The sequence below is a fragment of the Bactrocera neohumeralis genome, chromosome 6, assembly GCF_024586455.1.
Source record: "Bactrocera neohumeralis isolate Rockhampton chromosome 6, APGP_CSIRO_Bneo_wtdbg2-racon-allhic-juicebox.fasta_v2, whole genome shotgun sequence".
NCBI lineage: Eukaryota > Metazoa > Arthropoda > Insecta > Diptera > Tephritidae > Bactrocera > Bactrocera neohumeralis.
In genome coordinates, this window is record NC_065923.1 from 54,213,620 (window position 1) to 54,239,935 (window position 26,316).

A 26,316-nucleotide genomic window follows, 5' to 3' on the forward strand; every position below is an offset into this window, starting at 1 on the left:
TTTACTGCTAAATAATTGGAGTAATGTAATTTCTTAGGCGACGCTGGCTATCCTCTGCACAAATTTTTAATGACGCCTTATCGCTTGGCGGAAGCTTCTTCACCCCAAGCACGCTACAATACAGTACACTCAAAGGCCCGGATTATTGTAGGGCGGACAATTGGTGTACTCAAGAGTAGATTTCAATGTCTTTTATCTGTACGAGGTTTACATTACACTCCCGAAAAGGCTACGCAAATTGTGAATGCTTGTTGCGCATTGCAAAATATTTGCCAACACTTTCAAGTGGAATCTCCGGAAGAAATACCATCTACTTCAAATACTACAATGACCAATGATGTTTTGGACATAGAAAGGGAAGAAGGATACGGCTCGAATAATTCGCAATAATATTATGACTTCCCTATAAATAATTAAAATACTAAATTTTATTTATTATTTCTAATATTTCTAATGTGCTATTTATTCAGGCATGTATTTTTTTTATTTAAATAAATTCATTAAATAACAATATCACTTCATTTTTTAATGTAAACTTAACAAAAACAAAAATATAAAATATCACTTCATTCCAGAATAATTAAAAATAAAATAAAAAATATATTACTTTGTGTGTTAAATAACCAAAAATAAAAAATAAAATCTTTGCAAAGGTTTTAATTTAGCAATTTTGAGGCGCTGCACTTCAATTTGAATTTGTTTCCAAATTGTGGCTTTCCTCTTCCTACTTCTGGAAACTTCTCCATTAATTCCACCAATTTTTCGAATTGCTTTTTTGTTGTAACTTTATTTTTTCTAAAAATTTATAAAAACTATTAATTAAAATTAATTTAACATTAATTAAAATAGTTATTTTACCCGTCCTCCATTTTTCTTTAATATTTTTTTGTATTTCACTGCACGAATGTTGAACTTCAACTCCTATTAAGCAGTTGAAACTTATTTATATACTAGTCAACCCCACTTGTACAGTGTTGAAAACCGCAATACCAAAAAAAGTTGAAGTTCGATCATACTTTAACCGCAATTTTTTTTGACGGATTGAGTTGAAGTTCGCAATGCTGAATTTTTAAACTTCGACTGAAATGCAGTTGGGTTGAAAACCGCAATAGGGGCATAAATGAGAATTACGTTTAAAAAAAACTGTGTATATTATTCGCTTGAGTATAAAATCTTAAATTTACTGTTATCTACATACATATATCAATTTGGATTCGCTGTATATGACATTGAGATATTTTATAAAAATTAAGGTAAATATATAATTTAGGTCTGGCAACGAAGGAGGACAGGAAAACGTTCAATGTTATTCATGTATATGCGTTACAGGAAAATTTTCATTCGTCGCTTGCGTGTTTAAGTTTGGATTAGCATGGAGCTATTTTATAAAAATTAAGGTAAATATATAATTTAGGTCCCCCAACGAAGGAGAACGCGTAAATGAAATGATGAGTGGAATTTCAACACACTTTGCACACATTATTAAATTTAAAAAAATAACCCTAAATGGTCCAACACCGGTATGTACCAGGTTTTTTTTTTGGCGTAGATCCCCGTTGTGTGTTGGCAGCATTAGGCCGCGCTTCAAAAAAATAACCCTGGTCGGACCGACCGGTCGGTTGGCCGAAGCCGCCAACACACAAAGGAGTTCAACACAAAGAACATGTGCAAAGTGTGTTAATTTTTTGTAAAAATCAATTTACTTTCCATTCACGAAATACTCATCTTTGCGTCAAAATAAAACGATTTAGTATATTCTAATATTATATTAAGTTTACTTTTTTATAAACAGAACATGTCTGACATGCCCATTAGCAGTTGTTCTGGGGTGACGTCGACTTGCGGAGCATCATCAAATACAGTGATGAAGAGTTGCGGAATTTTCTGTCCGAACACAACATAGTTTTGGCCAAAAAAATATGCCCAACATGCAACGAGACGTGCACGTTAAGTCCCGATTCTTTTTGGCGTTGCCAACGCAGAAAAAAGTTTCAAATGGCAAACAGAATATACAAAGTCAGACGCTGCTCATTTAAGCAAAGTTTATATAAGAATACGTTCTCTGACAAAACAAAATTGTCAACTCGCGACATACATATGTATGTGACTTTATAGTTTTTTTTTATAACGACAAATTCACCTAGAAATACATTTTTGTCGAACGTGTTGCATTTTGGGAATGCGACATTGGTAGACTGGAGTTCTTTTGTTAGGGAAGTGTTGATCGAATGAGTGCTCAACAACAGTTCCGAAAAATTAGGGGGGGAAATACAATTGTAGAAATCGACGAGGCCAAAATGGGAAAGCGAAAATACAACCGAGGTAGAATGGTTGAAGGACAGTGGGTTTTTGGCGGTTTTGAACGCGGTAGTAAACAATTTTTTTTAGCAGCTGTTTAAAGTCGTTCAAAAAATTCACTGCTTAAAATAATCAGACAAAAAATTTTACCCGGAACCACCATCACTTCCGATTGTTGGAAGGGATACGATTGTCTTAATGACAAGGGTTTTCGTTATTTAACCGTAAATCTCGTACAATTTTGTAGGCCCCGACAGTGGTGCACACACACAAAACATAGAAAGGATATGGCGTGAAGTTCGTGCAAATATACCACGGTACAGGCGAAAAGAGTCGCATTTTCCAGGGTATTTAGCCGATTTATTTTTAAGCGTAGATTTTCTAGTCATGGTGAAAGAATCCATGGAATTTTTGAAACTGTAGGGAAATTATTACCCCTATTGCGGTTTTCAACCCAACTGCATTTCAGTCGAAGTTTAAAAATTCAGTATTGCCAATTTCAACTCAATCCGTTAAGAAAAATTGCGGTTGAAGTATGGTCGAACTTCAACTTTTTTTGGTATTGCGGTTTTCAACTCTGTACAAGTGGGATTGACTAGTAAATAAATTTCAACATTCGTGCAGTGAAATACAAAAAAATATTAAAGAAAAATGGAGGACGGGTAAAATAACTATTTTAATTAATGTTAAATTAATTTTAATTAATATTTTTTATAAATTTTTAGAAAAAATAAAGTTACAACAAAAAAGCAATTCGAAAAATTGGTGGAATTAATGGAGAAGTTTCCAGAAGTAGGAAGAGGAAAGCAATTTGGGAACAATAAATTCAAAACCAAAGAATTGTGGGAGGGTGTGGCACTGCAGTTAAATTGTTTAGAGCCACCAAGCAGAACTGCCTACGAATGGGGACGAGTAAGTTATGGTTATGACATTAAAAATACTAACTAAAAATAAAATTTGTTTGTTAGGTGTGGATTCACTATAAGGCAAATCTAAAGAAAAAACTTGCCAACAACAGGAATAACTACCTTGCGACTGGTGGTGGACCGCTGAGCCCAGTGGAGTAGAGCGTGGTCCAGCTTATTCAATTAAGGGAAGCAGTTGCACCAAGTGGGCTAGCATTTGGTGTGGAGAATATACCTCCTACTGTCGCCGATGTGCCCCTTGAACGCTGGTCATTGTCCACTCCAGTTGTGCAGGAACGCCCGACTCCTTCCAGGAGAGTTCAGTCAAGGAGGGCAAACAATTGTATGGAGTCGGAAAGGCTGCAACTCCTTTCAACCCAGGCTGAAACGCAACAGCAAATTAAAAAAAAAAATTGACAGTTGGAGAAAACTGTACATAAGTCTTATACTCTCCAAAAAGAAGCTTTAGATGTAAAAAAAGGAAAATGGAGAAAGAAAAGCAAACGAGGCGCATGAACTCCACGCACTTAAAATTGAGGTGCAGCGCCTAAAAATTGCTAAATTAAATTCTTCGCAAAGATTTTAATTTTTTTTGGTTATTTAACATACGAAGTAATATTTTTTTATTTTATTTTTAATTATTCTGGAATGAAGTGATATTTTATATTTTTGTACCATAGTTTAAGTTTATATTAAAAAATGAAGTGATATTGTTATTTAATGAATTTATTTAAATAAAATTTGTATATATGCCTGAATAAATAGTGCATTAGAAATAATAAATGAAATTTAGTATTTTAATTATTTATGGGGAAGTCATAATATTATTGCGAATTATTCGAGCCGTATCCTCTTCTTCCCTTTCTATGTCCAAAACATCATTGGTCATTGTAGTATTTGAAGTAGATGGTATTTCTTCCGGAGATTCCACTTGAAAGTGTTGGCAAATATTGTGCAATGCGCAACAAGCATTCACAATTTGCGTAGCCTTTTCGGGAGTGTAATGTAAACCTCGTACAGATAAAAGACATCGAAATCTACTCTTGAGTACACCAATTGTCCGCTCTACAATATTCCGGGCCTTTGAGTGCTCTCCTGAACATTTACCAAACACTATTTAACCAGCTACTTAATTTAATTATCTTTATTTACTTACAAGTAAATCCGACATAGAATTATATTTTGCATACGAATATAAATGTTTTCAGTTAAGCGCAATAGAACACGTGTGACCTTGTCCGATGATCAAAAGGAATAGGATAGATAAAGGAATAGGACGAATTAGAGAAGCTAATGTGTGTTGATCAATATTGACGGCATTAAATATTTTAGTTTGCTGAATACAGTCTTACCAGATGAAAGTTACAATATTAGAAATAGTTAATAAGTGGATCTATAACAATTTGAAGAGATGCTAAACGCTACAATACTCCCCCTCAAAAACAAATTAAAGTTTTTAGGAAGAATTTTAATTTTTATACATTAATTTGGAATATAGGCGTTCTTATTACTAAATCTAACTCCAAAAGAAGTACTACGATGAGTTTTCTCGGCTGCTGTGAAGAATTCTAGTTCGTTTACGTCGCTGTCGACTACGTATACTGGTTTAACCGTGCGATTCTGCAACTTGAGACAGTCTCAAGTCTCTAAATTTGAGATTTTAAGTTAGAGACAATTTTTGAGACTTGAGATGATATTGCTATTCTGTAAGTGACAGTCACAAAATCTATTACATTTCATTATTCAGAGATGTTTTTACACTTGAATGAAAATAAATATGTCGATAACAAATATTAAATTTTCTATAACATAGTCAAAAAACATAATTATCAATGAAAATAAAAATATATGTTGACTTTGTTTCATAATATTTACGAAATTTATGTAAAATTGATTTATTTTTAACCTTTTCGTGTTTGAGTTGCTTACAAAATATAAAGAAACGACAATCGATTAATATCTATGATGATCTCTATTCAGTATATTCAAAATGGCAGACAAGAGTTCTTTTTAGTTTTGTGACCTGCTAACTACCAGGTCTCAATATTTTGAGACTAACGCTAGAGACTGTTTAGTGAATAGTAACTAGTCTCAAATTGAGACTTTGCCTCAAAATGTCTCAAATAGAGACTAGAGACTGGTTACAGAATCCCGCTATAAGTCTATTCACTGAAATGGAGGTTGGGTTGCCCCGGTAGTCTATGACAAAATATTTGTTGTGACGAGCGATAACTTTGAACGGTCTTTCGTAGGGCGATGAGATTGAAATTTCTATATGATCATTTCGTACCAAAATATGAGAACAGGTGTTTAGGTCTTTAAAATAAAAAAAGAAATGTGGTGTCGTGGGACACCAGGTAGGAACGAAGTTCCTTCGGATAATGTAGAATCGATACAATTTGCAAAAAAAATTGTGCTTAATTTTATGTAGGTTGTCTTGATTTTTCTCTCAAATTTCGCTGATTAGTTTTTATTTAAGTACAGATAACGGATTTACTCTCACTTTTTTCAGTTAGGTCCCGCAGCAAAATCCCTATCTCCTCCAAGTCTGCCGTAAGGAACTGCCAATAATTCTTCGCTAAAATAAAAGTTAAATACTACATTTTGGGCATTATAATAAAAAAACTCAAACCATTAACCAACCTGCGCCAAAAAATATGCAACAATTCAACTTCCCATAAACGTACTTAGTGCAAGCACAATTCTCACCCAAAACTAATTTGCATACACAATCAGCCTTATCATGAATATTCGCGTGGAATAGTTCACCAGCGAAATATTTCGTTCACCCGAAATCGTTCACCTTACCATGAACGCAGAAAGATTTCGGGTGAACAGCATTTCACATCGAAATTTCGAATGTGAGATGACAGCTGTCAAAACGTCAAATAAAATATTAACAAAGAAACCAAATTGAACGCATTTTACTTTAGTGAAAAATTTAAAATGATTAATATAAATTTAAGGAGACTGCTGTTAGCAGATGAAAATGTGCAAGATCAAAGAGTCGCTCGTAGAAAGATTAGGGATGCTTCAAATCCGCTTGAATTGCAGGATCAATTGTAAATTTGTGTATAATTTGTAAATAATTTGTGATGCAAATAGTATACCAACTATTTGCTATTGTTCCTCTAGGTTTCAGAAATGTTATAGGACCAACAAAACAGCGTTTAAATATCTACTAGACATTACAACAAACAAAGCTTCAAACCCGATGAAATCTTTTGGAATACCCCCAATAGTGAAGTTGGCGGCTTCGCTGCGTTTCTTTGCAGAAGGAGGCTACCAAAAGGGTGTCGGTAGGGAATACGATGTGGGATTGTCACAGTCTGCCTTTAGTGCCACACTAGAAGAGATGCTTGACGTGTTCGAAGTGAATTTATGTCGTTTGTGGATAAAATGGATGAGTAACGAAGAAATGAGAAGTGCTGCTCTTAAATTTTATGAAAAGTATAAAATTCCGAGTGTTATGGGGTGTATTGATGGTACCCATATAAAAATTGTGGGACCAAAACACAATAAGCACTCATTTTATAATCGAAAAGGATACTTTAGTTTAAATGCTCTTGTTGTAAGTACTTTTGTTAAATTATATGTACATACTGTAGGTGTATAAATGCTTCAACACTTATAGGTTTGTGACCAAAAAATGAGGTTTCGATTTATTGATGCGTCGCATCCAGGAGCTTGTCACGACTCTTTAGTGTGGAACGTTTCGGAACTAAAGAGACATATTTGCAATAATCGCAGCAACTTTTGGATGTTAGGTAAATTAGTTTAAACAAATTTTATTTGTAACCATAAAAACATATTTTATGAATAGGCGACGCAGGATATCCTCTGGAATCCTTCTTATTAACACCTTATAGGACACCTGAAGAGGGAAGTGTAGAAGCAAAATTTAATTTAGCTCATTCTCGGTGCCGAAATATTATAGAACGTGCAATTGGGTTGCTTAAAAGCCGATGGAGATGTTTGCTTGGTGCTAGAGAACTTTATTACAGCCCACAGAAAGCAGCTAAAATATTCAATGTGTGCGTAATGTTACATAATTTATGCATTCATTTCAAAGATCAATTTGCTGATATCGTTGAGATACCTGATTGTGACGAAGAGGAATCTCTAGTGACTATGGAGGAGGACAACATAGATTTCGGAATGCAAAGAATGAGCGAAGCGCAAAGAATTAGGAACCAAATAGCTCACTCACTCCCTTAAAGCATTATTACTTCTTTCAATATCGTTTGTAGAAAAAACAAAACTAACTCCATTTTTCTGTAACGAAAAAACTATTTCTTCATTTCTTATAATCCTAATTCAATGAACATAAAATGTATTTCAAATAAAATAAAAAATTAATAAAATGTAATTCTGAATAAGTTATCTTTTCATCATTGAAAGCTTCATTTCTTCAATTTCTATTAACCTTCTTGTTTTTTCTAACTTTGCTTTAATTTCTCTTTTTCTCAAATTTTCTATTTCAATATTATGCCGCTTATTTTCTATCGTTTGATTTTTTAGTTCTTTTAATTCTTCTTCTTTTAAATTGTTTAAAATTGTGAAATTTTTATTCAACGCCCTTGTATTGTCTTCAATTCTCCTTATCCGTTTTAAGATTTCTTTTTGCACTTCTATTTCTTCTTCTAATATCACAGATGTGCCCTTTCTTTTAGAGGATGACGGCGCATCTTTAAGAAAGGGGTTCCTTTTTGGAGTTTGCTGTGGACTTTTGTTCACAATTGTTTCTGCGTCCAATTCACTCTCAGTTGTGCTTAGCGGCTGAAATCCGTGTGACACTATTCCTTCCAATCCCTCAACGCTATTTGTCATGCCAGTGATTGCTACAATAGTTTCCTCCGATGTTGACAGTTTATGATGCAGGTTTGGTCCCCCACCAGTGCCTCTAATTTGTTCCGCATTAAACGTCAACTTTTTGCGTACGTAACGCTTTTGGTCATTCCAAACCTTTAACAGATTTTTGTAATAATTATTTTAAAATTTTACTAGCCAGTGCTAATATGAAAATTACCCTTTTCCACTCAGACACCGTTTTAGTCGGAGGCCCAGCACTGTTCAAATCCGCGGCCGTTTCCTTCCATAACGCTTCTTGTCTGTCTTTTCCTTGTTTAGAGAAGCCAGCCGCTAAATCAGGATTTTCTGCCATTTTACTGAGCAAAATTTCAGATTGCGTTTTATTAATCGATTTTGACCTTAAAATAATTGTTTTTAAATTATATAAAAATAGGAATTTTTATCTAATTTTTATTGATACTTACATGATTCAAATATATTTCGCGCACAAAATTTTAACGAAAAATTTCACCAATAATTTGACAATTATTTCGCCGTTGATGCCGTTCACGATAGGGTGGAAATAATTCGAAGCGAACTGTTTCGCATGGTGAATATTCAAAATAGCATAGGTGAACGGCATAGGCGAAATGTGAATCATTCCACACGAAATGAAAATTCACGATAAGGCTGAATAATGTTACAGATTTTCAAGCCTAATTATTTTGCAAAACCTAAAGGTAGGCTATAACTAGCGATCTTACAGTCTTTTTCTTACGGGTTATTTCTTACGGGTTTACTATCACTTTTTTTCCGTTAGGTCCCGCAGCAAAATCCATATCTTCTCCAAGCATGCCGTAAGGAACTTCGTTCCAAAAAATGATCTCTTTCCGTGTCTTGACGTTTCTGCTGGTGCTAGATTTTTGAAATGTTGATTTAAGTGAAATAGTTCGGCAGTGGTTGTTTGATTGTTTGAAAGAGCGATGAATTCTCCAGGCAAACGTATTGGTTCTCCATAAACGAGTTCGGCTGGCGTTGTGGCCATGTCTTCTTTCCATGCTGTTCGAAGACCAAGTAGTACAACCGGTAGAGCGTCTAACCAAGTTTCTCGATGGCAAAGGAGTGCAGATTTAAGTTGGCGATGAAAACGTTCGACTAAGCCATTTGATTGCGGATGATATGGAGATGTTTGATGCGAAGCTTTGACTCAAATTGTCGTCCTTGATCGGATGATAATCGTTTTGGCACACCGTACCGAGCGATCCAGTGGGCGAGTAGTGCTCGTGCTATAGGGTCTGCTGTACCGTTTTCCAAAGTTATTGATTCCGGAAAACGCGTAAAACGATCAATTATAGTTAAACATTGTGTTCGATTGTGTTCGTTGATACGTGTCGTTGAGTGTTTGTATTTGGATGTACTAATAATGTTGTTTGAGCAAGTGCTTGTTTTGCTCAGTTGGACGATGACTGAAGTTCTTTGGTGCATTCTATTCTTTGCGAATTTTTGACGTTTGGTCCTTCCAGCAATGAGTTGAGCGGAGCGAGAATTTCGGCCTCTTGTTTGATGAATTTCCTGTAAAAATTTATTGTACCAAGAAATCTTCTTAAACTTTTGATAGTAGTAAGAAATCCAATAATTAGGATAGCGTTAACCTTATCTTTTAATGGTGTTATGCCATTTTTGTTGACGGTGTGACTCAAGAATTTTACCTCGGTTAAACCAAAATTAGATTTTGTGGGATTAATGACTAATCCATAACCTTGAAGGCGTTTAAATAAAATTTCAAGATGTTGCAAATGTTCGCGCTCGTTGGCAGAAGCAACCAGGATATCGTCGATATATACGAATAAGAATGGAAGATCTCGGGTTACTTCATCGATGAACCTTTGAAACGTTTGAGCGGCGTTTCTTTGACCAAAGGTCATATAAGGAAACTCAAGTAGTCCAAAAGGCGTTATAATGGCCGTTTTAGAAATGTCTTCTGGTGACCGGGATTTGGTTAAAAGCACGAATCAAATCTATAGTTGAAAAAATGTTTTTACCATGTAATGTTGCGGTAAAGTCCTCAAGACAGCGTACGTGGTATTTATCGGGAATTGTGCAAGCATTTAGACTGCGGTAGTCTCCACATTGTCGCCATCCTCTAGTGCTTTTTGTTGTTAAGTGCAGTGGCGATGACCATGAACTGTCGAAGGTCGAGCGATTCCCAGTTTGATCATGTTATCAAACTCGTGACGTACAGCTTACAGTTTATCCGGTGGTAAACGACGTGCTTTGCTAGTTACTGGTGGTCTGTTTGAAGTTCGCATGTGGAGGAAAGTATTGTGTTTCTTCCCTCTTGTTTCGCCGTCTGGATTTGTAATCTGAGGAAAATTTCGTAGTAATTTATGGTACATTGTATCTTCTTTGATTGCTCGGATGGAAATCGTATTCGTTATTGGAGCAATTAGAGCGGATGATGTTAATCTAGTGCGTCCGTCGAGTAGACATCTTCACTTGAGATCGACTAACAAGTCAAAGTGACTCAAGAAGTCAGCCGGCGATGATAAATTACTACAAAAAATCACGGCGAATACCTAGATTAAGAGACAATTACCGTTTTCCGTATGTTTGGATGATGGATCCGTTTGCTGCTTGTAGTTGGTGTTGCATTTTTCGACCATTCTGTTGGGAAACCCGATAAATCGGAACCTGTTTCCACCAGGTATTGGTACCAGAGGTTCGATCTCGAATGTAAAGACAGGGAGAATTTTGCAGAGCATCACTACCCGTCATTATCGACTCTCTAGAGCGTTTCCCGAAAATGTGCAGCCTGGTTTGCACCGAATCGCGTTTTTACCGTATTTCGAGTGGTAGTAACAAACCCCGTTAGAGCTCAGCTTATGTTGTTGGGACTGGCTACGTGACCTCGGTTTGTTATGCTGTCTTGAGTTTGACCTGGATTCCCATTTGTTACTAACGGCTGATAGTGCTGCTAACTGTTTGGTTAAGTCTGACATTTGTTGTGCGAAGTCTGCACAATTAGTGTTTTAGTATTTTTGGAGACTGATGAAACGTGCATGCTTTGTATAATCTCGTGGAGTCTGTCTACACTAGCCCCTAAATTTTCCAACGTTGTATTTGTTTGCAATGCTAACGTGGCGCGAGTGTCCTTCGGTAAAGCGGGACACCATTTAGTCTTAAGTACATCTTCGTCGACGCCTGGAACAAAAGCTTTAAGATGGCGCAGGAGTTGTGATGGCGTACGATCATGAGCTGCGCAACGATGGATGTGCCATACGTTTTAATAGAGGTAGGGGGACAAAAAATTCAATATCTTTGGAATGGTATGAATGAACAAAAACTTTTTGCAGATTATTAAAGGTGAATATTTTCCGCGTTGTGTCACATACTTTACAGTTTTTTTAGCGTGAAGAACACATTAAAAATTTTAATTTTTGAACAAAAAATTATGGTTAATACTATTATTTAATTTAAATAAATATTTAAATTTAAAAATTAAAAAAAATAAATATAAATTTTAAACAAATTGACTGTGAAAAAATATTTATAATATAGCACGGACATTTTTCTTTGAGTTCACAAAATTTCATCGATTTACCTTCAGTAGTTCATGAGAAAATAATTTTACCATTTTTCCAATTTTTCTAAATTTCAACCTTTAATAACTTGAACAAAAAAATTAATTTTGACGAAATATTTATATCACGGAGAATGCGTCTGGTCCCATTCCTAATGAATTGCTAATTTTGAAAATCGGACTTTTTTTGAATTTTTCATAGCCCACTTGAAATGGTTTGACCCTTATATTTTACATACGAATATAAATGTTTTCTGTTAAGCGCTTTATACCATGCTCAGACCGACAATTTAAAAGATTAGATTACTAGCGGGATTCTGTAACCAGTCTCTAGTCTCTATTTGAGACATTTTGAGGCAAAGTCTCAATTTGAGACTAGTTACTATTCACTAAACAGTCTCTAGCGTTAATCTCAAAATATTGAGACCTGGTAGTTAACAGGTCACAAAACTAAAAAGAACTCTTGTCTGCCATTTTGAATATACTGAATAGAGATCATCATAGATATTAATCGATTGTCGTTTCTTTATATTTTGTAAGCAACTCAAACACGAAAAGGTTAAAAATAAATAAATTTTACATAAATTTCGTAAATATTATGAAACAAAGTCAACATATATTTTTATTTTCATTGATAATTATGTTTTTTGACTATGTTATAGAAAATTTAATATTTGTTATCGACATATTTATTTTCATTCAAGTGTAAAAACATCTCTGAATAATGAAATGTAATAGATTCTGTGACTGTCGCCTACAGAATAGCAAAACCGTCTCTAGTCTCAAAAATTGTCTCTAACTTAAAATCTCAAATTTAGAGACTTGAGACTGTATCACAATACAGAATCGCACGGTAAAAATTTTAGTTTGCTGAATACGGTGTTACCAGATGAAAGTAGTTAAGTAGTTACAATATTAGAAATAGTTAATAAGTGGATCTATTACAAATTTGAGAGATGCTAAGGCTGCATATACTTACTCAAATAGCGAATCTGTTAATGTACAGTTCTTAACATTGGAATTAACATTATATTTCTCATTTAACACTAAAACTGCACAATTCTGATATTTTCGAATACCCTGTTGTGAAACATTCTTACGTTCTCTGCATCGTGAACCTTCTGTATGATATACGTTCTCTGCTATATGATTTATGTTCTCTACCTGTAGTCTTGCCAGCTTGAAAATTAAGAGTTTGTTACAAAAAAAATTTAAATGTTTTGACAATAATGGTAGATTACAAGATTACGACCAGAATTTAATGTTACTTTTTCGGTTTAGGCTGTAACAATTGTTACAAATTCAAATTGCACTATGCCGCCATATTGTAACGTAGTTCTTTTGAGTTGAGAAGAACGAGCACGTAAATTGTAAACAAAAACCTAAACACCTTCTGTTAATTCGTCAAATAGACTTATTATTCAGTCAGTTACTGTAGTTGTTGTTGCTCTCTATTGATCACATTTGAGCAATGTTGATACTTCAATGTTAAATTTGCACTGTAGAAAACAGGGGTAAAGGGATGCCCAACTTATTTCAGTTTGAGAGCGCCTTACGGGGCATCTCGACAGGATAAAATCTATGTCTTGCGAACTGTCAAATCTATTGCTATGGCCATTGCCAAATCTGTATTGGGATTTGTTATCATAAGATAATCATTTGCGCAAAGGCGTAGGGTAGGTAGGTTCGAGCTGATGTAGCGCATGCTTTGAGCTCTTGAAAAATTTATTTTATCATTTGCGAAGGTAGCATTTGGGTAGGTAGCTGATGTAGCCCATGTTTTGAGCCCTTGAACTGTTTAAATCTTTTATGTGGAAAATAAAAAAAGGATAAAGATCCTTTTGTTTACAAATGTATTTCTGGGAAAAATGAAATAATAACAAAGGATAAAGATCCTTTTTTTACAAATGTATATTTCTGGGAAAAATAAGATAATAAGGAAAAGATCATTTTTTTACAAACGTATTTCTGGGACAAATAAGAATTCATATTTTTGGACTACTATGTCATAATTGAGGCATACATTTTATATACCAATTAAAACAATAAATTTAAAATGAGCAATGCTATTTTGATTTTCGCTAGTATAAGTTTATTAAATTTAAGATTTCGCTTATTCCCAAACCAATTTGCATAATTTTTCTGTAAATTAACAAGATTAAACTAAATAATAATTTTTTGAAAAAATATTATTTTAAAAATGTACTTTATTTTTATAATATAACACAACCGTCTCAATACTCGCTCTTCTAATTTTCATATTACCGAAATGAAAATGCCGTCGGCATATGTGCAAATGGGATATGTTGCATCTTCGAAAATTTCATAGAAATTAAAACTGCGCTGTCAAACTGCTGAAGTGACAGCTTATAGCTTACGATATATGGCATACGAATTAGTTTGCGATATATTGTAAGATATAAGCAATGTGGAGTCTCCACAGGCAATAGGCACGGCAATACAGTTCGCAAGACATAGATTTTATCCTGTCGAGATGCCCCGTTAAAACCATATCATTTGATATCATTTTCTATTGTAGCCAGATCGGGCAAAATAATGATTTTTGGGCATTTAAATTAAAACACCCAACATATTTTACGATTGCAAATTATTAAATATTGGACTTTTAATATATGACGAAACTACTTAAATCCTTTTTTATGATTTTATGGTATATTAAAACAACTCACTTGTGATCTTTCAATACTTAATAAGGTGAATTAAGTCCGTTAGTTCTCAATTATTAAATGTTTTTAATCATTGGTAATTGAAATTTAATTCTGCTATATGCATCACATTGCAAAACGTTCCATGAAATATATTTAACTTTCGTATTTTCTTTGATTTTCATTGTTTCCACTTTTTATTAGCGATTTTGAACGACGGCAACAAATTTTGGTATATAATCTTGCCGTTCCAATCATTCCAATTGCAAAATGTCAAAACCTACCAGATCCAGTCAACTGTCAAAGTTTGGTATGTGAGCGGTTTTCACATATCCAGTGACAGGAGAGTTGGGCATCTCTTTATTTCTGGTAGAAACGTGATATAATAATAATTTTGAATTTCGTTATCTACATATTTTTCGTATGTCATATGCATAGTATAATAGAAATATTTTGAAAAAATGTAAAAAAGGAAATATTTACAATACCATTTAGCAGTATTAAATGTAATAATAAATAAAAATTAATTTTAATTAAAATAAAATATTAATAGCGGGTATTCTAAATATTATTCTATTCATTCAAAAGTAATTTGTACAGAAAGAACGAAGCGCAGTAAACAAAGGGTACCACAATAAACACTTTGCTTTCCGTGTTTCTCTCCAATGGCGACTGTTGCTTGGCAAAGCGTAAAAAGATGAAAGTTGCCCAAAATTTTGCTTAGCTTCGCGTCGAAAATATTTATTTGAACGTACACATACAATATAGTTCATCGAACGTTTCTGCCAATACAAACGTTTGACGCAAAGCGAACCAAAAGTTCTACGTGTATTTGCCTTAAGTGTCGCATAAGCGAACTGCACAAACATTTCGAACCATTGAACATATTGAGGGGCACTAGAAGATAATTTGCCGATAATGAGCGACAAAAGAGTCTCCATTTGAACGCAATATAACGCAAGCAATAATTTGACATTAATTTGGCGTACACAGATTAGGTCTTTTGAACATTTTCATCTTCATATAAACATAAATGCATGTTCATTAAGATCTCTTAATCAACTACAAAAATTATATTTTTACTTAATTCTTTCATCTAACTAAAATTACGTTTGCAATATTTCGGCTAAATAATAAAAATTTAAAAGTAGTCATGAACTTTTCTCGCTGGCTCCCCTAAATAAAAGCGGTAGCGGCAAAATACTGTCAAAAATTCCTCATGCCCATAAATTTAGTATGGCGCTTGCCTAAATAAACTGTGCGACAACACAGAAGTTTGAAATATTTGATTTTGGCATGCATTTTTTTTAATTTCCTGACGCGCGATGTTTAATGCTTGTACAAATGAATTGATAATAAAAATGATTCGTTTTGGAGTTTATTTTTTTTTGTATTAATTTTAGAATTTAATGAGATTTTTGACAATGAGTTGCCGCTTTATTTAGGGATGCCGCGTCGGCGATAACGTGTCGCTAAAGCTTTTGTTTAGGAATGAAATAAATAATAACGTAAATAAAGCACATATATGTATTAACATATGCTTGCTATTGTATACAGCTGTTGTTTTTAATTCATTTATTTCTGACTGCATATCTGTATTCAAATTTGTAAGTTATTAAAATTTTATTTACATCAAGAGCTAGGTAAAATTATAACATCCGGATTCACTACGAAAAACGTAAAAATTTCACCTTTATCTGTATGCATCAATGTCAAATTTACTCCCTTACCAATAACTAAGGGAGTTCTCTGTTATATATGCTTGACTAAAAAGTTTTTTTTATTTTTTTAATAATTCCTTAAATAAGATACATAAATATTACTTAAGCTATTTTTTAATATGCTGTCAGACCGCAAAATAACTTGGAAGGCATTCAAACACTTTTTTACTGATTTGTCAACATTGCAAAATATAGGTCTTATTTTATATTATAATTATTTGTAAAGTAAAAATACATTAATTTTATTAAACTAAATCTGCCAAAACGAAAACATTCTAGTAATATGTTCCATTTTTAGTGTCTGTAGTTCATATATGTATGTAAATGAATAAATAATTCCGTCTGGCAATGCTTTCGTATTTCAGTCAATATTTTCATTTTTATTCCGACCACAAGTATTTTATCGGGAAATCTCTTATTTCTATCGTATTAAGAAATTGTAGGAAAATACACAAACTTTACTATTTGATGATGATATTTATAAATTGTGGAGCAATGAAATAAGGTCAAAAAAGTGTAAATACTCAGAAAACTGATTCAACCGCTAGCGTTATATCCAATCTTACAAGCTCTGTGAAGTAGGTATAGTTGATGTATGCTTTGTTTTCTTTGATTCTGATGCAAACGTGTGTGATCAGGGCCATTGAAAACTATAAGTATTGAATGCCATGAAAGTAATATTTGAACATACATGTTTTCTTCCGAAGTCGAACATACTCGTGTGATTTAAATCATATGTATTCTTTGCATTAGTATTAACATAATATTGTATATATTATTCACATTAAATAAGGCGTCCAAAATAAAACACTTCTTTCTGTATTTAAATTAAAATTATTGGCCAAAAGTAAAAAACTAAAATTTTGGTAGCTATTGATTAACAGAGAATATAAAAATATGTAAAATTTTAAAATGTCTGAGATCACTAAGTAATATTTTCGGGCTACGAAACAAAAATATCTTGATCAATCCTGAGTCTGTTTTGAATAGTCTTTTTTATTGTACAATGCAATGTTTATTTTCATTGCACTCTCAATCCGAGCGAAAACATTGGACTCGCTTATATTTCCCCGAACAGATAACGAATTTACCAGTTAAATATTTTCATGGTCTATTTATTTGTTTAATTTTCATTATTTAATATGTTTGGAAATATTTCAGTCTGATTTTGAATATTATAATTTTGGCCCTGATGAACAGTAAAATACTTTACGATTTTGCTTGTACTATCGCTTTGTAAGCGTTGCTATTGCACGAATATGTCTATATACATTTATATTTTTATATGCTATTTTTAAGGTTCTCTTAATCATTTAATTTTGCAACATTGTGCTAACTGTTGTGTGTATCAAAGATCCTACAATTATGAGTGCGGACGGTTCTTCCATACGCTTCAGCGACCACACATTGGACAAAGCAACAAAAGCTAAAGTAACATTGGAAAATTATTACAGCAACTTAGTAACTCAATACGGAGAACGCAAACAACGCCTAGCTAAATTAGAGGCTCAGCTGAAGGATGAAAGTCTAACGGAATCTCAAAGACAGGAGAAAAGGTTACAACATGCCCAAAAAGAAACAGAATTTTTACGTCTGAAAAGACTGCGGTTAGGAGTTGAGGATTTCGAAGCATTGAAAGTTATTGGAAGAGGAGCGTTTGGGGAAGTGCGACTAGTACAGAAGAAAGACACAGGGCATGTGTATGCTATGAAAGTGCTGCGTAAAGCTGATATGCTGGAAAAGGAACAAGTGGCTCATGTCCGCGCCGAACGCGATGTTCTTGTTGAAGCAGACCACCAATGGGTAGTTAAAATGTACTACAGTTTTCAGGTGAGTTCTAATACCTTAAATAAATAGTAAATATCCCTAACGCAGCACATAGTCGAAAGATTTGAAATACATATGTATGTATTAAATCGTACGCCATGTAAAATTTTCTAATAATAAGATTAACGAAGTTCAATTTTTAAAGAAAATGAATTCGTATTTTGACTAAAGGAAAAGTATTGATGATTTTTGATAATTTTTTTTCATTACACCAAAAAGGATCCTGTTAATTTGTATTTAATTATGGAGTTCTTACCGGGTGGAGATATGATGACCCTCCTAATGAAAAAAGATACTCTCTCAGAAGAATGCACGCAATTCTACATTAGTGAAACGGCATTAGCAATTGACTCAATACATAAATTGGGATTTATTCATAGAGATATAAAGCCGGATAATTTGCTTCTCGATGCACGTGGACACCTAAAGGTTAGTTAAGTATTAATAATTTTTGCTTTGAACTTTACAATGTTTAACACTAATGCAGCTTTCTGATTTCGGACTGTGTACGGGATTGAAAAAATCACATCGCACCGACTTTTACCGGGACCTTTCACAAGCTAAACCATCCGATTTTATTGGAACATGCGCCAGGTAATTTTATTTTATTGTCTTCTTTTTGGTTATAGATATTTGAATTTTACTGAATTTTGAAATTTTAGTCCAATGGATTCAAAAAGGAGAGCAGAATCGTGGAAACGGAATCGTAGAGCTTTGGCATACAGCACTGTTGGTACACCTGACTACATCGCTCCTGAAGTATTCTTACAGACTGGTTACGGACCGGCTTGTGACTGGTGGTCATTAGGCGTAATAATGTATGAAATGCTAATGGGTTATCCACCATTTTGCTCTGATAATCCCCAAGATACATATCGCAAAGTGATGAACTGGCGGGAAACGTTAATATTTCCACCGGAAATACCAATATCCGAGGAAGCAAAAGATACCATTGTCAAATTCTGCTGCGAAGCTGACCGCCGTCTAGGCTCACAGCGTGGTCTTGACGATTTAAAATCTGTGTCGTTTTTCAGAGGAGTTGATTGGGAACATATTAGAGAGCGTCCTGCAGCTATACCCGTTGATGTGCGTTCTATCGACGATACGTCCAATTTTGACGAGTTCCCTGATGTTTCACTCGAAATACGTAGGTTTAATATTTTTTTACCCGCATATTCATTCAACATTAACAAATCATATTACGTATTTACAGCATCTGCCCCTATACCTCAAGGCAGCGAAATAGCCAAGGATTGGGTGTTCATTAACTACACATTTAAGCGCTTTGAAGTACGAAATTTGGAATGAAGTTGCTGTATGAGCACTGCTACGTAGATATAATTTATTAAATTTGATTCAATGATTTAATATCGAAAATTGTATTTATTGAGTTTAATTAGACCAGTGTGCATAAATAATTAATTTTATTCATACATAATAATTATTTCCAACTAATAAGTGTTAGTGTAGTGGACAGTTTGTGATGATTATTTCAAATTATATTGTAAGTCTTGTTTAAAACATGTCTTTGAAAGGTATATATCGTCTAAAATGCAATAATAAGGATCCATAAGTACTAGGTAATTTTTTTTTATTGGTTACCTTTCACTGCATATTACATATGTATATGTACAAAATTTTAAACTTTAGCTTTCAGATATAACCAAGTTATAAACATTTCAAATAAGACTAGTTTCCTTCTCTTGTAATCTTATGAGAATGTATTATCTTGTATTTTAGATCACGATTTGCTCTCTTTTATCATAGATTTTTTTTTGTTTTCAATACAAACATATACATAATTTTGATTCTAAATTCATTCATATGGGCTTAGTAAACAAAAACCTTCACAAATTAGTGCGCAATATTCATAATTGTTGAAGAATATTACTAACAAAAATATATTTGACTTTTTTTATTAATAATTCTAAAAATATTAATATGTGTATTAACTGATAAAATAATATGCTATGCACTGCATAATACTTAATATAAAATAATGTTTAATTTTCGCTTATTTGCTAGATGTTACGTATAAAAATGTTAAGAAATGGACTTATTGTCTGCGAAAAATTTTAAATTATTTTTGGTAATGCATAGAAATAAACGATAGAAATATGATAACAAAAATAACGCAATATAAGATGAATGTGAATTTGCAAAATACAAGCCTTAAAGTATTTTCTTTTAACTTTTCATCTTGACCTTAATGAATGAATTTTGTGAGAATCCTTTAATTATTCTTCCTCTTTGAGAGTCATTGTCCGACTTCGAAAACTTTCTTCTTCTTGATAGCTGCTACCCAACCAGGGCCCTATCCTGTATCAAATCCAAGCAAATCCTCCGATTTGTTCATGAACTGCTCCATTTCGTTAACTTAAAAAGTTAATTGAGTCGTTATTATGCAATTTAAAGAAACATTTTCTCTGATCTCTGTGTCGTCGTCAAGAAAAATCGTTCTAATTTACATAACAATCAATACCAATATTATGAATACGTTTGTTTGTTACGCTTTCACGCCGAAACCACATAAAGATCATTATGAAATTGTACATATATTCCTATTGTTTTTAGAAAGGACTTAGGATTCTTATTATTAAAATATATACATATGTATACACGTTTACGGATAGCGAAACATTTTTTTTGGCAGATCATATCTTATTTTATAAACTTATGTATATTTAACGTTAACTTCGGCTGCACCGAAGCTAATATACTCTTCACAGGTGCATTTCTTTTAGTTACTATGTGCTTAAGTAATTCTAAAAACGTAACCGGCCAGTGGTTTTCATCCAAAGGAAAACATTTTACTAGTTCTTTTTAGCCAGGTTGTTTGCTAGAAACATTAACAATTAACTCATACCAAATTTCGTGAAGTTGTATCGTCAAATGAGAAAGTTTCCCTTGGAAGCATTTGATTTCGATTATACAGTTTGTATGGAAGCTATATGCTATAGTTAACCGATCTGAACAATTTCTTCGGAGATTACATTGTTGCCTTAGAAAATAATCTAATAATTTCGTGAATATATCCTGTCAAATGCAAAAGTTTCCCATGCAAGCATTTGATTCCGATCGTTCAGTTTGTATGGCAGCTATATGTTATAGTGGTCCGATATCGGCAGTTCCGAAAATAGCAGCTTCTTGAAGAGAAAAAAAAATGACGTTTGCAAAATTTTATAATGATATCTTAAAAACTGAGGGACTAGTTCGTATATATACAGACAGACGGACAGACGTACATGGCTAAATCGACTCAGCTCAACATACTGACCATTTAAATATATACTTTATTGGGTCTGCGACGCTTCCTTCTGGGTGTTGCAAACTTCGTGGCACACTTAATATACCTTGTTCAGGGTATAAAAATAAATAAATTTGGTCGAAATGATTGATCCAAAGGTACTGTCAATGCGAAATAGTAGCTCCGTTAAAGCTACGGCACCACGCCCAGACAGTATTGTCTAATAATGCTGGACTTTCGAGACAGTACGCCTTCGTACTACACCTTTAACTCCGGCTGCTTTAGCTTGTATTTGGACCTGCAGGGGCAAAAATACCTCTGCACACACTCCTTGCAGGATTATTCGTGTTGTTGTTGTTGGTTGACACTCCTTGGTCGGATAAAAAATCCGGGTCCTTTCTGGTAACGTAGACTCGACCGACTTGGGAATGGGATTATTCATCCGAAAACATAGTACATTCAGAAAAGTACTGTATGTGTACAATCCACATGTCCTCCGATATTTAAAGAGTACAACGGAATTTAAAATACCGTAATTTTAACCCTTAAAAGCCTGATAACTCCGATTCATTCAAAATTTTGATATTTATTATAATTGTCAGTTACAAACAACATCTGTTCTACAATTTTTCTTAAAAATCATTCTTTTAGATTTTACAGGGTGTTTTGAGTGGCTGGTCCTTTAAAGGCCACTAGGTGCTCATTAGAGAAATACATTTTAAGGGCATATTTTTACAAAAATCCATATTTTATTGAAATTTCATGAAAATTATTACTAAACTGATAAAAGATACATTAGTTTGTATAGAAATCCAGAAAACAATTTTGCTGTGACGATGAACTAAGAGATATACCACATTTTATGCTGTTTCCATCTTGGTTTTCTATTATTTATAAACTTAGCAAAATGTCCAATATTATCTAACCTTGTTGTTGTTATTTTAACAGAAATCTAATCCCCGTTGGGATGGTAAATGTCATTTGTGTTGTCGTCGATGTCATCTAACGGTAGGCCCGGGAAACGTGCTGTTTCGACGGGGTCTGACCAAAGGAAGGAAGGTGTTAGATGGGTGGGGTTTGTAGGGTATGCAAAGAAGTGGTCAGTGTCATGCGGAGACTCGTTGCATGCAGGACATACATTGGGTATGTTAGGGTCAATTCTGGATAAGTAGGAGTTTAACCTGCAACAGTATCCAGAACGAAGTTGCGCAAGGGTCACACGCGTTTCTCTCGGCAGCTGGGGCTCTTCGTCTGCGATGGGTGGTGGTTTGACTCTAAGAACGCCATTCACGGGAAGGGAGTCGGTGAAGGTGTTGATGGCGCCGCTGTGAATGGCGGTCAGTACCTGTCGAAAGTATCTAATCTTGTATTACGCGGCGGTACCGAGGCACGGTTAGGCCGAGATCGTTTCGCAGAAATCTTATTTTCAATGTTACTTCCGGCTCGTTTTCTTTGTAACGTGGTTCTATTTCTCATCAAGACTTCGGCAACTTCGCATATGAATTCACGAATTAATCATTACCATATCAAACATATGATACATTAATCGGCTGGTCCATTTTGCGGGAACTGATGCAGATATGGTTTACAGCTAGGAATTCTGTTTCGTCGAACTGTCACCAATACTTAAATTCCTTGAGTGCGCAAATAACTCAAATGGTGTAGTAGTTGTCGAAAAATATACAATAATTGACGAAACGTGGCACAATCCGGCTCAAACGAACTACAGCATTACATGACGCCCTATATTCGGTTCGTTTTTAAATGGATAGTCTTCGGTCCCCGAGTAAATTTCAAATTGTAGTAAAAGCCTAAATTATCGCACATTAAGAACAATTTGTAGCCCCAAGGGTAGGGCTTGTCTGGCATACGAGTACATGTTACGTTGGTATTTAGTGCAGCATCCATTGTTTTTTATAACTGCCGAGCAACATCTGGTCATAGATTCTATTAATTCTGACATATAACGTTTGGAATTTTATCCCATGCGGATTGAAATCTGGCGATTGCGGGGCCAGCTTAAAACTTCAATGCCATTTTGCCTAAAACATTTCTTTGCTCGCTTTGGGTCATTATCTTGTCGAAACATCCGTCGAAGGGACACATTAAACTCCGCGTAAGGTAAAGTGGTTTCACTTAAATTTCAGGTGTATTTTAAGGCATCCATTGTATTCTCGATACGAAATAGCAGATCTGTTCCATAATACGAGTAGCACCCTCAAACTAGTATCCTCCCGCCGCCATGTTTTATCGTTTTTATAGTGTGTTTTCGGAGAAATTCGGTATTAGCTGCTCTTTGCAAAGAGAGACTGTCCCGTTTAGAGTTGAATAAATCTGGTTTCATCTGACCAAAGATTATTTCGCCACTTACTAGCTAACCAATCAGCACGATTTCGGCAAAATTTAAAGGTTTTTTTTGTATTCCTTAAATTGAACAACTTTAGCTTTCAAATTGTTTCTGATTTTCGAGCGGTCGAAGCATTCATATCCAAAGAATACTGTTTTTTAAAAAATAGAAGAGATCACAAACGAATCTTTTTTCAATTGATGCAGGATTAGCTTTTGCAAAATCGCTCTAATTTTGGGTTCTGCATCTCTATTGTTTCACTTCGCAAAATGATTATTTTTATCGTTTGGTACTATTTTAACGCACACGTCGTTTCATAGTCAATAGCACAATTTCACTGATTTGCAAAAACCGAACACACAATTGAATGCAGACAGTTATTTCTGCATACAGTGTAATCCAATTATAATGGACTCGCTTAAGATGGAAACTCTGTTATTATGTACCTCTTTGTCAAGTCCCAGTTCAAACATATGTAAAAAACTCGGTTATAATGGACTCCGGTTATAATAGACAATAAAATCGGATTTTGTCCATTATAATCCAAGCTTTCAAAACAAACTTGGCAATCAGTTGGCAATAAGCAAAATGTTGTACTTCCCCGAATTCGATCAAGAGACACAATCAGTCTCTGCAGCAGAAAATGTTCATTTTTTCTTGGAAATAAGTCAAAGAAGGCAAACAACTTCTGCGGTGGGCTGAAAGTGACGTTCGTTGGCTTTTCATTGAGAGTTTTTAATTTTATGAAAAATGTCGGAAAAAAATAAAAAGCGAGCATTTACATTGCATGAAAAATATACTATAATATGTGAAATTGAAGGAGGAACTTCCCAAGCTGACATTTGCTTGAACAAAAACCTAAAAAAAACAGACTGTTTCGAACATATGGATTAATCGGGAAAAAATTAAAAATGATAGGAAAGTCAACGACAAGAGAAAAAAAATAAGATTTGCGACACATCCTCAAGTTGATGAATTACTGTTTAAATGGTTTCAGCAGAAAAGGGCCAATAATTTTCCAGTAAGTGGTCCAATGCTAATGATGAAAGCCAATGAATTCGGAGAAGCTGTCGGTGCTAATTTTAAATGCAGTTCCGGATGGCTAGACAGATTTAAAAAGAGGCATAATATTTGCTTTGGCAAAATTTGTGGTGAATCGGCTTCTGTGGACCAAAGTGTTACAAATGACTGGCTATTACAAACCTGGCCTACAATAAGTAACAATTATTCCATGGACAACATTTTTAACGCGGACGAAACGGGAATTTTCTATAAGATGCTGCCTGACAAAACACATAAGATGAAGGGTGAAACATGCAGTGGTGGAAAAATGTCTAAAGAAAGAATAACTGCCATGATTTGTGCTAATGCATCGGGCACGGTAAAACGGAAATTATTGGTTATTGGTGAGTTTTAAATACAATTTAATACAATCCGCTGTTTCTGAACAATGTCTGCTTTCAGGAAAATATAACAACCCCAGATGCTTTAAAAACGTTAAAACGTTGCCGGTAGATTATTGTGCTAACAACAAATCCTGGATGACTTCTCAGACCTTTACTGACTATTTAAAGAAATGGGATTGTGAACTTATAAAAGCCAAGACTAAAATTTTGCTATTAGTAGATAATTGCCCTGCTCACCCTCAAGTTCATCTTCACAACATTAAACTACATTTCCTTCCGCCTAATACTACATCGGTTCTTCAGCCTATGGATCAAGGCCTCATTAATAGCTTGAAACAATCTTATAGAAAGCAGCATCTGATGAAAATTATGGACCTTCCTGAAGAAGCAAACCCGACAAAAGCTGTGAATCTTTTAGATGCTGTCAATATGTTAAGTGTTGCATGGGAAAGTGTCTCTAAGGAAACCATAAGAAACTGTTTCCGACATGCTGGTCTGGTAAAAGACATTCCTGATGGATTAGATTTCGACCCGTAGGACGATGAACCTTTAAGCAAAATTATCGAAATTAATAACGTAGTGGTTTTAAGCAAGTTTGATGAATATTCAAGGATTGACGAGAATATTATAGCCACAGAAGAACACTCAGACAATGACTTAATTCAAGACTTTCTGCATGAGCTTGAAGAAGACTCCGGTGATGAAGATTTAGCCAGCCCGAAACTATAATAAAAATAGAAGACGCTATGAATTATTCTAGGAAACTGAAGCTATATTTTTGACAAAAAGAGAATAGTTCAGATGCAATCAATTTGCTCAATAAACTCGAAATCAAACTACAAATAGATTTTGCCAATAAGGCATTCACCCAAAAGAAAATCCCTGACTTTTCAAAAGACTTAATTAAATTTATTATTTTCTTAATTTTGTATTTTTATTCATAAACTTTATTGCTTTAATAAAAAAACACATTGAATTTACTTTTTGAGTTAAAAATTTTACATTCTGATTAGATGGACACTCGGTTATAATGGACAATTTGACAGGTTCCGTGGAGTCCATTATAACCGGATTACACTGTATTTATTCACAAGCGATGTGATTATTACACTACAATTAGTTCATGACATTTTAGGTTCACAAAAGAATTTAAATAATGTAACATCTTCAGTGAATGCGTGGCTTTATTTTATCACTCATTACTGTACATACAGTTTGTCAATTAACTGATTGCAAAATGAAAAAAGTATACAAATTCAAATTTAAACTATAATAGCTTTTTTAATATAATAATTTTTTGCGTTATTTAATTTGACTTAATCAAAGCGACTACCAACTAATGATTATTTTCCAAATTCAAACACAATTCGAAGAAAACATAAGCAGCAAAAAACGTACTTAAAATTTTAATGATTGTACATATGTATGTACATGTGTGGAATTACTATGAATTATCTGAATATTGGGTAGTCGAAAAAGTCTTTTCGAATTACTAATCAAACTTCAACTTATTTTTATTTGTATTTAT

General features: G+C 34.0%; 4 protein-coding genes across 6 annotated transcripts; 3 read left to right on the forward strand and 1 right to left on the reverse strand.

Annotated features, from left to right (window-relative positions):
• Nucleotides 1-5,936: 5,936 nt before the first annotated feature.
• LOC126762354 (putative nuclease HARBI1) lies at nt 5,937-7,519 on the forward strand. The gene is made up of 3 exons (XM_050479067.1): nt 5,937-6,774; nt 6,838-6,970; nt 7,027-7,519. Exons 1-3 carry the CDS (start codon nt 6,418-6,420, stop codon nt 7,419-7,421), a joined length of 885 nt encoding a protein of 294 aa, XP_050335024.1. The 5' UTR covers nt 5,937-6,417; the 3' UTR covers nt 7,422-7,519.
• A 64-nt stretch (nt 7,520-7,583) lies between these two features.
• Nucleotides 7,584-8,690, reverse strand: LOC126762800 (uncharacterized). The gene is made up of 2 exons (XM_050479844.1): nt 8,233-8,690; nt 7,584-8,168 (listed from the first exon to the last, which is right to left on the reverse strand). The coding sequence occupies exons 1-2, from the start codon at nt 8,365-8,367 to the stop codon at nt 7,584-7,586; spliced, it is 720 nt and encodes a 239-aa protein (XP_050335801.1). The 5' UTR covers nt 8,368-8,690.
• A 7,633-nt stretch (nt 8,691-16,323) lies between these two features.
• On the forward strand, nt 16,324-19,957 carry LOC126762328 (serine/threonine-protein kinase tricornered). Of its 3 annotated transcripts, none has more exons than XM_050479024.1 (6): nt 16,324-16,543; nt 17,261-17,791; nt 18,008-18,217; nt 18,276-18,382; nt 18,451-18,935; nt 19,002-19,957. In XM_050479024.1, exons 2-6 carry the CDS (start codon nt 17,327-17,329, stop codon nt 19,094-19,096), a joined length of 1,362 nt encoding a protein of 453 aa, XP_050334981.1. In that variant the 5' UTR covers nt 16,324-16,543; nt 17,261-17,326; the 3' UTR covers nt 19,097-19,957. The 3 variants fall into 3 exon arrangements, with proteins under 3 accessions (XP_050334981.1, XP_050334982.1, XP_050334980.1); XM_050479025.1 differs by having other exon boundaries at nt 16,324-16,539; nt 17,316-17,791; XM_050479023.1 differs by having other exon boundaries at nt 16,325-16,539.
• A 4,135-nt stretch (nt 19,958-24,092) lies between these two features.
• LOC126762356 (tigger transposable element-derived protein 4-like) lies at nt 24,093-25,667 on the forward strand. Its single transcript, XM_050479069.1, has 2 exons — nt 24,093-24,788; nt 24,847-25,667. Exons 1-2 carry the CDS (start codon nt 24,416-24,418, stop codon nt 25,323-25,325), a joined length of 852 nt encoding a protein of 283 aa, XP_050335026.1. The 5' UTR covers nt 24,093-24,415; the 3' UTR covers nt 25,326-25,667.
• The last annotated feature ends 649 nt before the right edge of the window (nt 25,668-26,316 follow it).